At 42.4% G+C, this 11,182-nt stretch overlaps 1 protein-coding gene across 1 annotated transcript; it reads left to right on the forward strand.

Annotated features, from left to right (window-relative positions):
• The first annotated feature begins 1,399 nt into the window (after positions 1-1,399).
• LOC110520867 (sugar transporter SWEET1) lies at positions 1,400-10,975 on the forward strand. Its single transcript, XM_090216488.1, has 6 exons — positions 1,400-1,758; positions 2,195-2,272; positions 2,392-2,515; positions 4,810-4,971; positions 5,965-6,084; positions 7,992-10,975. The coding sequence occupies exons 1-6, from the start codon at positions 1,691-1,693 to the stop codon at positions 8,097-8,099; spliced, it is 660 nt and encodes a 219-aa protein (XP_090072614.1). The 5' UTR covers positions 1,400-1,690; the 3' UTR covers positions 8,100-10,975.
• The last annotated feature ends 207 nt before the right edge of the window (positions 10,976-11,182 follow it).

An 11,182-nucleotide genomic window follows, 5' to 3' on the forward strand; every position in this document is an offset into this window, starting at 1 on the left:
GGCAAGAAGAAAGCCATTTCTTAAAGATATCCATAAAAAGTGTCGTTTAAAGTTTGCCACAAGCCACCTGGGAGACACACCAAACATGTGGAAGAAGGTGCTCTGGTCAGATGAAACCAAAATTGAACTTTTTGGCAACAATGCAAAACGTTATGTTTGGCGTAAAAGCAACACAGCTGAACACACCATCCCCACTGTCAAACATGGTGGTGGCAGCATCATGGTTTGGGTCTGCTTTTCTTCAGCAGGGACAGGGAAGATGGTTAAAATTGATGGGAAGATGGATGGAGCCAAATACAGGACCATTCTGGAAGAAAACCTGATGGAGTCTGCAAAAGACCTGAGACTGGGACGGAGATTTGTCTTCCAACAAGACAATGATCCAAAACATAAAGCAAAATCTACAATGGAATGGTTCAAAAATAAACATATCCAGGTGTTAGAATGGCCAAGTCAAAGTCCAGACCTGAATCCAATCGAGAATCTGTGGAAAGAACTGAAAACTGCTGTTCACAAATGCTCTCCATCCAACCTCACTGAGCTCGAGCTGTTTTGCAAGGAGGAATGGGAAAAAATCTCAGTCTCTCGATGTGCAAAACTGATAGAGACATACCCCAAGCGACTTACAGCTGTAATCGCAGCAAAAGGTGGCGCTACAAAGTATTAACTTAAGGGGGCTGAATAATTTTGCATGCCCAATTTTTCAGTTTTTGATTTGTTAAAAAAGTTTGAAATATCCAATAAATGCCGTTCCACTTCATGATTGTGTCCCACTTGTTGTTGATTCTTCACAAAAAAATACAGTTCTATATCTTTATGTTTGAAGCCTGAAATGTGGCAAAAGGTCGCAAAGTTCAAGGGGGCCGAATACTTTCGCAAGGCACTGTATATTCTGCTGCGTTCATCTAAATGAGTGCTGCACATTTGACGTAGACTATGTTCTGCTGCGTTCATCTAAATGAGTGCTGCACATTTGACATAGACTATGTTCTGCTGCGTTCATCTAAATGAGTGCTTTTAGTGACCTTATATGTCCCTGGACACTGATGTAGCGGTGCACTCGGCAACATCTAAATATAATTATTGGTGATCACAGATGCAACTTCATGTCTCTAGGGAGAGGAGTTGGATAGCGTTGCCCGTGGACACTGATCTAAGGTCAGTGTATCATTATTTCCCTTAATTGTTAAGGTTAATGTTTTGGGAGAAAAGACTGATCCAAGATCTGTACCTAAAGTCCTTGCTGGATTACGAGCGAAATCATCCATCGTCATATTGACCATCATATCATTGGTGGAAACCTATCCAACCTCTCATCCATATCTGCCAATCAGAGTGCAGAATTATTTCAGAATACTGTGGTTTATTCATTAAGGAAACCGTTTACCGTTAAAGAACCAAACTAAAGCAAACGAGAGTTTCTATTGGACACATGAAGTTAGGTGTCTCTCGTTACGTTCTGTTTGCTTCCGTATACGAAACGTTTTGCAACAGAATTGGCGAAATGAATACGCCCCTAATTACAAACACGGAAATACCGTGTCGTTAGAACGACGTCAACGTTGAGTCGCTGATGCAGATGTCAACTATTTGCACTATAGCGGATTTGATATTCACAGCGAAATTACTCACAATTTAGACACATACCTAGCTATCTAGGTAGTGCGCCACACATTCCCTTTTCCTATCTATGGAGTTTTTGCAGTTTCTATCATGGGCGTGCATCGTATTTACAGTCGGGATGTTCTCGACTGGACTGTAAGTTTGACAGCTTTCTGCTCTTCAGATAGTTTATCTGGCTAAGTAGCTAAAGTTAGCTAGATACCTGTTCTTTAGTGCCAACATCGCAAACTTGGGCAGAGACCAAATTCAGCTCTAATTTGCTTTTTTGTATTGAATTAAACTTTGGAAACACAGCTAGCTAGGTGTTGGTTAGCTAGCTAGCTAGTCCACCCTTATCTCACAGATATTAGTTAATCAAATATTTGCTTAGTTATTCGTTCAATGCCTGAGGCTTGTGTAAATAGAATACTCAGGACAGGTGATAATAAAATAATGTTTTAGTTCAGTTGCATCCTTTTTCTTGTGCTAGATTTGCAAGCAGGTCTTTTAAAAGTGTGTGTGTGTGTGTGTGTGTGTGTGTGTGTGTGTGTGTGTGTGTGTGTGTGTGTGTGTGTGTGTGTGTGTGTGTCAGGACGGACCTGAAGAAGATGAGAGCTTCCAAAAGTGCAGATAACGTCCAGTTCCTCCCCTTCCTCACCACATGCCTCAAGTAAGCTGTGTGTGTGTGGTGCCTAGGCAACGTGCCAGTAACCACTGATTAAACCTGGGTCATCTGCACAAGTCATGCTGTGTTAGCCCACTGAGCTAAAGTCTTGTCTGTCTCTATAGTAACCTGGGCTGGCTGTATTATGGGATACTGAAGACGGATGGGACTCTGGTCCTGGTTAACACCATAGGAGCCTGTCTACAGTCCCTCTACATCCTCTGCTACTGCCACTACACCAATGACAAGGTGAGTTGACCACAGTGTTTTATAGTCTCTCCTACTGCCACTACACCAATGACAAGGTGAGTTGACCACAGTGTTTTATAGTCTCTCCTACTGCCACTACACCAATGACAAGGTGAGTTGACCACAGTGTTTTATAGTCTCTCCTACTGCCACTACACCAATGACAAGGTGAGTTGACCACAGTGTTTTATAGTCTCTCCTACTGCCACTACACCATTGACAAGGTGAGCTGACCACAGCGTTTTATGGTCACTTATCACATAGATACGGCCAGACCTGAATCCCCCAGGAGTGCATTCATTTGTCTTAGAGATGGTCTGGTGTTCATTTCTGTAGATATCATAATGATGATTTTTCTGTAGAAATTCAAGGTTTGTTTGCTCCAGTTCATTGTTTAAATTTTTCTGTTAGGGTTTGAAGTACACTTTTAGTATATCTGCCCACTGGTTCCCTGCTTGAAGTAGAGGTCGACCGAGTATGATTTTTCAACGCCGATACCGATTATTGGAAGACCAAAAAAAGCCGATACCGATTAATCGGCCAATTTTATAAAACAAATATATATAATAATAATAAAATAATAAAATGTTTAATAATAAAAAAATTACATTTAAAATGTATTTGTAATAATTACAACAATACTGAATGAACACTTATTTTAACTTAATATAATACATTAATAAAATCAATTTAGCCTCAAATAAATAATGAAACATGTTCAATTTGGTTTAAATAATGCAAAAACAAAGTGTTGGAGAAGAAAGTAAAAGTGCAATATGTGTAAGAAAGCTAACCTTTAAGTTCCTTGCTCAGAACATATGAAAGCTGGTGGTTCCTTTTAACATGAGTCTTCAATATTCCTAGGTAAGACGGTTTAGGTTGTAGTTAATATAGTATTTATAGGACTATTTCTCTCTATACCATTTGTATTTCATTAACCTTTGACTATTGGATGTTCTTATAGACACTTTAGTATTGCCAGTGTAACAGTATAGCTTCCGCCCCTCTCCTCGCTCCTACCTGGGCTCGAACCAGGAACACAACGACAACAGCCACCCTCGAAGCAGCGTTACCCATGCAGAGCAAGGGGAATAACTACTCCAAGTCTCAGAGCGAGTGACGTTTGAAACGCTATTAGCGCACATCCCGCTAACTAGCTAGCCATTTCACATTGGTTACCCCAGCCTAATCTCAGGAGTTGATAGGCTTGAAGTCATAAACAGTAGAGCTGCTGGCAAAACGCACAAAAGTGCTTACGAGCCTGCTGGTGCCTACCATCGCTCAATCAGACTGCTCTATCAAATCATAGACTTAGTTATAACATGATAACACACAGAAATACGAGCCTCAGGTCATTAATATGGTCGAATCCGGAAACTATCATCTCGAAAACAAGACGTTTATTCTTTCAGTGAAATACGGAACTGTTACGTATTTTATCTAACGGATGGCATCCATAAGTCTAAATATTCCTGTTACATTGCACAACCTTCAATGTTATGTCATAATTACGTAAAATTCTGGCAAATTAGGCGGCCCAAACTGTTTCACATACACTGACTCTGCGTGCAATGAACGCAAGAGAAGTGACACAATTTCACCTGGTTAATATTGCCTGCTAACCTGGATTTCTTTTAGCTAAATATGCAGGTTTAAAAATATATACTTCTGTGTATTGATTTTAAGAAAGGTATTGATGTTCATGGTTAGGTACACATTGGAGCAACGATACGCACCACATCGATTATATGCAGCGCAGGACACGCTAGATAAACTAGTAATATCATCAACCATGTGTAGTTAACTAGTGATTATGATTGATTGATTGTTTTTTATAAGATAAGTTTAATGCTGGCTAGCAACTTACCTTGGCTTACTGCATTCGCGTAACAGGCAGTCTCCTCGTGGAGTGCAATGTAATCAGGTGGTTAGAGCGTTGGACTAGTTAACCGTAAGGTTGCAAGATTGAATCCCCCGAGCTGACAAGGTAAAAATCTGTTCTGCCGCTGAACGAGGCAGTTAACCCACTGTTCCTAGGCCGTCATTGAATATAAGAATGTGTTCTGTACTGACTTTCCTAGTTAAAAAATATTAAATAAAGGTGTAAAAAAAAATCGGTGTCCAAAAATACAGATTTCTGATTGTTATGAAAACTTGAAATCTGCCCTAATTAATCGGCCATTCTGATTATTTGGGCCACCTCTATCTTGAAGCCTAGTTTTAGGGTGTGTGCCAAAATGGTTAAAACTAGTATGGGGTCAGTAAACGTGTGTGTGTGTGTGTGTTCTTTCCAGAGGCGAGTGACCTCTCAGACATTACTAGCAGGAGGAGTGGTCTGTGGAGGCTGGCTGTACTTCAGTGTTGTCCTGCCTCAGGGAGAGTCTCAGCTGGCCCAGCTAGGTCTCACCTGCAGCCTGTTCACTATCAGCATGTACCTGAGTCCACTCGCTGACCTGGTAAATATGCAAACCCTTTCTTACAGTGTTTATACAATATGCACCCTATGTCCACGCATTGGACACATTCTTCCACGCACTGGTGAAGAAACTTTTATACAACTTTAATACAAAGTTCAGATAACATACACTCACTAGCCTGGCAAACAGACCTATTTTTCCAATGTTCTGATACCTACCACCCTGATACCCACAGTTCTCAGATTCCTCACATAGTCTCATAAATATGTAAGGTAGACCAACAACAGGCCAATTAGATTCCATCTTCAGAACATGACCACCTCTCTCATCACGCTCTCTCCCCTTGCCCTTTGCATCCTCTTGTTGCCTCTGTGTTCCTGTTTATTCCTCCGCCCGGGCTGTACGATATGGGCAAAAAGTCTAATTGTGATTATTTTTTGGGGGGTGCAAATATTGCGATATTCACTGAACAGAAATCTAAACTCAACATGCAACAACTGAGTTACAGTTCATATGAGGAAATCAGCCAATTGAAATACATTCATTAGGCCCTAATCTATGGATTTCACATGACTGGGCAGGGGTGCAGCCATGGGTGGGCCTGGGAGGGAGTGTAGGAAGTGTGCTGCTTGAGTGACAGGGGGTGGGGCTTGGTGTGTGGGAAGCAGCTGCAAGAAGAGAGACACACTGAGTAAACTATAAAAACGGATGTTACACGTGGCGTTTCAAATTATTGCATGCAATATGGATCTCTTCCTATATGGATATTGCACATGTAAATATTGCGATTTCGATGTGAATTCGATTAATTGTGCAGCCCTGCCCTCCACCTTCCTGTTTCTCATTCTCCCTCTGTCTGTCTCATATGGTCCTGTGTCCATTTCCTGCCTTTCTCTCATCTTAGTCTTCCTGTTGTTCTGGGTTCGTGTCTTATCCCATCTGCTGTCTTTTTGGATACATTGGAATTGTGTCAATTCATCACCCCCTCCTCTCTCTCTCTCTCTCCCCCTCCCCCTCTCTTCTCTCTGTCAGATGGAGATAGTGCGTACTGGTAGTGTGGAGCGTTTGTCCTTCTCTTTGACTGTAGCTACCTTCCTCACCTCAACATCCTGGACGCTCTATGGACTACAGCTGCAAGACTACTATATCATGGTGTGTGTGTGCATACAGTGCATTCTGAAAGTATTCAGACCCCTTGACTTTTTCCACGTTACAGCCTTATTTTGAAATGTATTCAATATTTGTTTCCCTCATCAATCTACGTACAATACCTCATAATGACAAAGCAAAAACACGTTTTATAGACATTTTTGCAACTGTATTAATTTATAAAAAATAACACAACTAAAATATCACATTTACATAAGTATTCAGACCCTTTACTCAGTACTTTGTTGAAGCACCTTTGGCAGCGATTACAGCCTCAGGTCTTCTTGGGTATGACACTACAAGCTTGGCATCCCTCTATTTGAGGAGTTTCTCTCATTCTTCTCTACAGATCAGCTCTGTCAGTTTGCATGGGAAGCGTTGCTGCACAGCTATTTCCAGGTTTCTCCAGAGATGTTTGATCGGATTCAAGTCTGGACTCAGGCTGGTCCACTCAAGGACATTCAGTGACTTGTCACGAAGCCACTTCTGCATTGTCTTGGCAGGGTTGTTGTCCTGTTAAAAGGTGAACCATTGCCTCAGTCTGAGGTCCTGAGCGCTCTGGTGCAGGTTTTCATCAAGGATCTCTCTGTACTTTGCTCCGTTCATCTTTCCCTCGAACCTGACTAGTCTCCCAGTCCCTGCCGCTGAAAAACATCCCCACAGCATGATGCTGCCACCACCATGCTTCACTGTAGGGATGGTGCCAGGTTTCCACCAGACGTGATGCTTGGCATTCAGGCCAAAGAGTTCAAACTTGGTTTCATCAGAGTAGAGAGTCTTGTTTCTCATGGTCTGAGTCTTTAGGTGCATTTTGACAATTTCCAAGCAGGCTTTCATGTGCCTTTTTACTGAGGAGTGGCTTCCATCTGGCCACGATACCATAAAATCCTGATTTGGTGGAGTGCTGCAGAGATGGTTATCTTTCTGGGAGATTCTCCCATCTCCACAGAGGAACTCTGGAGCTATGTCAGAGTTTTCTTGGTCACCTCCCAGACCAAGGCCCTTCTCCCCCGATTGCTCATTTTGGCCGGGTGGCCAACTCTTGGAAGAGTCTTGTTGGTTCCAAACTTCTTCCATTTAAGAATGATGGAGGTCACTGTGTTCTTGAAGACCTTCAATGCTGCATAAATGTTTTGGTACCCTTCCCCAGATTTGTGCCTTGACACAGTCCTGTCTACGACCTCTACGGACAATTCCTTCGACCTCACGGCTTGGTTTTTGCTCTGACAACTGTGGGACCTTTATATAGACAGGTGTGTGCCTTTCCAAATCATGTCTAATCAATTGAATTTACCACAGATAGACTCCAATCAAGTTGTAGAAACATCTCAAGGATGATCAATGGAAACAGGATGCACCTGCACTCAATTTCTTTCTGTCTCATAGCAAAGGGTCTGAATACTTATGTAAATAAGGTATTTAAAAAATATGAATATATATTTTTTTATCTAGTTCTTGCTTTGTTGTTATTGGGTATTGTGTGTAGATTGAAGAGAAAAAAATAAATTGAATACTTTACAGCCTCATTCTAAAATGTAACAAAATGTGGAAAAAGTCCAGGGGTCTGACTAGACTGTATGTGAGACATGGTAGGGGCTAGATGGAAGGGGACTGTTAAATGATTGTAAATTACCTTTAGGGAAAGGGGATACCTAGTCAGTTGTACAACTGAAATGTGTCTTCCGCATTGAAGCCAACCCCTCTGAGGCAGAGCGGTGCGGAGAACTGCTTTAATCGACGTCCAGGTCTTTGGCGCCCGGGGAACAGTGGGTTAACTGCCTGCCTTAGGAACAGAACAACAGATTTTTACCTTGTCAGCTCGGGGATTCGTTCCAGCAAACTTTCGGTTATTGGCCCAACGCTCCTACCCGCCAGGCTTTACCCTCTTTGCGTTTGTTTGTGTGTTCCAGGTTCCAAACACGCCAGGCATTGTGACCAGTCTCATTCGGTTCTTCCTGTTCTGGAGATTTGCATCTGTCAATCAAGGCGTGCCATCCTATAAGCTCATCGAAATTTAAGTGGCTGGAGACTCACACCAATGGTTACAAGGGAGAGAGATAACAGGCTTCTTGACCCTATCATGGTCAGGCTGTCAATCACTGATATTGTTACTCATATTGTAAATGATTCATGATCACTCCTACCCACCAGGGGTTTAAGAAGACTTTCTCCTCTCAAGGCAGAAGCTGTCCCTAATCACAGATCTAGGATCAGAGTACCCTAGCAATGGGGGATGAAAAATGATGAATAAATATCTGACCCTGTATCAGTGGTTAGGGGCATCTTCCTCGTCTTTCTCCCTCCACCACTTCCTTTTTGTGCCTTCTGTACTAGTCTGGGACATCATTACTGAGAACTCAACCATGGGCGGGACAGTCCTGCCCTGTCAATCACAGCAGTCTCTGTTACCCAGTGGGAGGTTTTTTGCTCAGCATCAATGCGCTGCTATTGGTTGAATCGCTCTAACTAACAGGGCAGGATGATCCCATCTCTAGTGGGGCTCTAGTGGGGTTTGAGAACCCCTCACCTTTATAGTTGACTTGTCTGTCCTCATCACTATGGTACCCTGTGAACTAGGGGTGAACAACTGTTCCTGGTCGCCACAGTATCTGCTGGGTTGTTATCCTTCTCTTTTAACTAGACTGACGTACAGTGCATTTGGAAAGTTTTCAGACTCCTCGAGTTTTTCCACATTTTGTTACGTTACAGCCTTATTCTAAAATGTATTAAATAGTTTCTTTTCCTCATCAATCTACACACAATACCCCATAATAACAAAGCAAAGAGAGGTTTAATTGTTTTTATTTTGTACATTTATAAAATGGAAATATCAAATTTACATAAGTATTCAGACCCTTTACTCAGTACTTTGTTGAAGCACCTTTGGTAGCGATTACAGCCTCGAGTCTTCTTGGGTATGACACTACGAGCTTGGCACACCTGTATTTGGGGAGTTTCTCCCATTCTTCTCTGCAGATCTTCTCAAACTCTGTCAGGTTGGATGGGAATGTTGCTACACAACTATTTTCAGGTCTCTCCGGAGATGTTAGATCGGGTTCAAGTCCAGAGACTTGTCCCGAAGCCACTCCTGCCTTGTCTTGGCTGTGTGCTTAGGGTCATTATCCTGTTGGAAGGTGAACCTTTGCCTCAGACTGAGGTCCTGAGCGCTCTGGTGCAGGTTTTCATCAAGGATTTCTCTGTACTTGCTCTGTTCATCTTTCCCTCAATCCTGACTAGTCTCCCAGTCCCTGCCGCTGTAAAACATCCCCACAGCCTGATGCTGCCACCACCATGCTTCACCGTAGGGATGGTGCCAGGTTTCATCCAGATATGATGCTTGGCATTCAGGCCAAAGAGTTCAAGCTTGGTTTCATCAGACCATAGAATCTTGTTTCTCATGGTCTGAGAGTCATTTAGGTGCCTTTTGGCAAACGCCAAGCAGGCTGTCATGAGCCTTCTACTGAGGAGTGCTTTCCGTCTTGCCCCTCTACCATAAAGGCCTGATTGGTGGAGTTCTGCAAAAAAAGGTTGATCTTCTGGAAGGTTCTCCCATCTCCACAGAGGAGCTCTGTCAGTGTACTTGGTCACCTCCCTGACCAAGGCCTTTCTCCCCCGATTGCTCAGTTTGGCCTGTCGGCCAGCCCTAGGAAGAGTCTTGGTGGTTCCAAACTTCTTCCCTTTAAGAACGATGGAGGCCACTGTGTTCTTGGACCTTCAATACTGCAGAAATGTTTTGGTACCTTTCCCCAGATCTGTTCCTCTACACAATCCTGTCTCGGAGCTCTATGGACAATTCCTTCGACCGCATGTCTTGGTTTTTCTCTGACATGCACTGTCAACTGAGGGACCTTTATATAGACAGGTGTGTACCTTTCCAAATCATGTCCAATCAATTGAATGTACCGCAGATGGACTCCAAGTTGTAGAAACATCTCAAGGATGGAAACTGGATCAATGGAAACAGGATGCACCTGAGCTCAATTTCGAGTCTCATCGCAAAGGGTCTTTATACTTATGTAAATAAAGGTATTTCTGTTTTTTTATAGATTTGTAGAAATGTATATAAACCTGTTTTCACTCTGTCATCATGGGCTATTGTTTAAGCTTGGTGAGGATTATTATATTATTTTTAAAATCCATTTTAGAATGAGGCTGAATAATACTTTCTGAAAGCACTGAATACCTGGATAACCAGACGTCTGAGGTCACCTGGATAACCAGACGTCTAAGGTCACCTGGATAACCAGACGTCTAAGGTCGAGACTCGCTAGTTAATCAGTTATATGAATGGATCAGTTAAGTACCACGGAGAGATGAAGAGGCAGGACTGTGTGCTCCTAGTAGTACTAGTTGTAGCTGGGGTGTAGAGTCCTCAGTTGTCCATCCCTACTAGGGTTGCCAAACTCCAGGAACTTGTTTTTCCAGACATCCCGGTTGGAGGATTCACAGAATCTGAAGGGAATAAGAAGGAAATCTGGAGCCCTCCAACCAGGATTTCTGGAAAACCAGGGAATTTATTGAAAGTTCCTGGAGTTTTGCAACCCTTTCCCTACTCTAAGCAGACATGGCATGTACTCTACATCATCGGTACTTGGTCTCTAAATCCATGAACTGAGGGAAGACTAAGAATTCCATTCGTATTGTGTTTCATACACAATGTTTTTATTTGTTGTATTTGGGTCGTATGTCTTCATGTGCACTGTGTTGATTTGTTTTTATTGGTCCAAACTAAATATATTGTAAGTACATTGTCTGTGCTCTTGTTGTTGATGCATTGGATTGTGTATAGGGTATTCTACATATGCTATTTTAATGGGATATTATCACTCTGGAAATAAGGGAGTTGGGGCTTTGCTGCTTCTTCAGACTGATTGAATACATGTTTTATACTGTTGTTTAATATCCAGTGTTTTTCCTTGTGTGGATAAAGAGTATCCACATAGGCCTACTGCTAACATGAATAGGTACAATTTGATTGGCTGAATATGCAGATATATTAAACGAGGTGAGAGCACTACACTTGACCATGTGGAACACCAGAGGTGTATTCATTAGTCAGTTCAGTAAGTTCCGGTAGATCCCTCCCCGTTTGGTTCTGTTT

Source organism: Oncorhynchus mykiss, chromosome 2 (assembly GCF_057628025.1).
Source record: "Oncorhynchus mykiss isolate SJ-2025 chromosome 2, ASM5762802v1, whole genome shotgun sequence".
In the NCBI taxonomy this organism is placed as follows: Eukaryota; Metazoa; Chordata; class Actinopteri; order Salmoniformes; family Salmonidae; genus Oncorhynchus; species Oncorhynchus mykiss.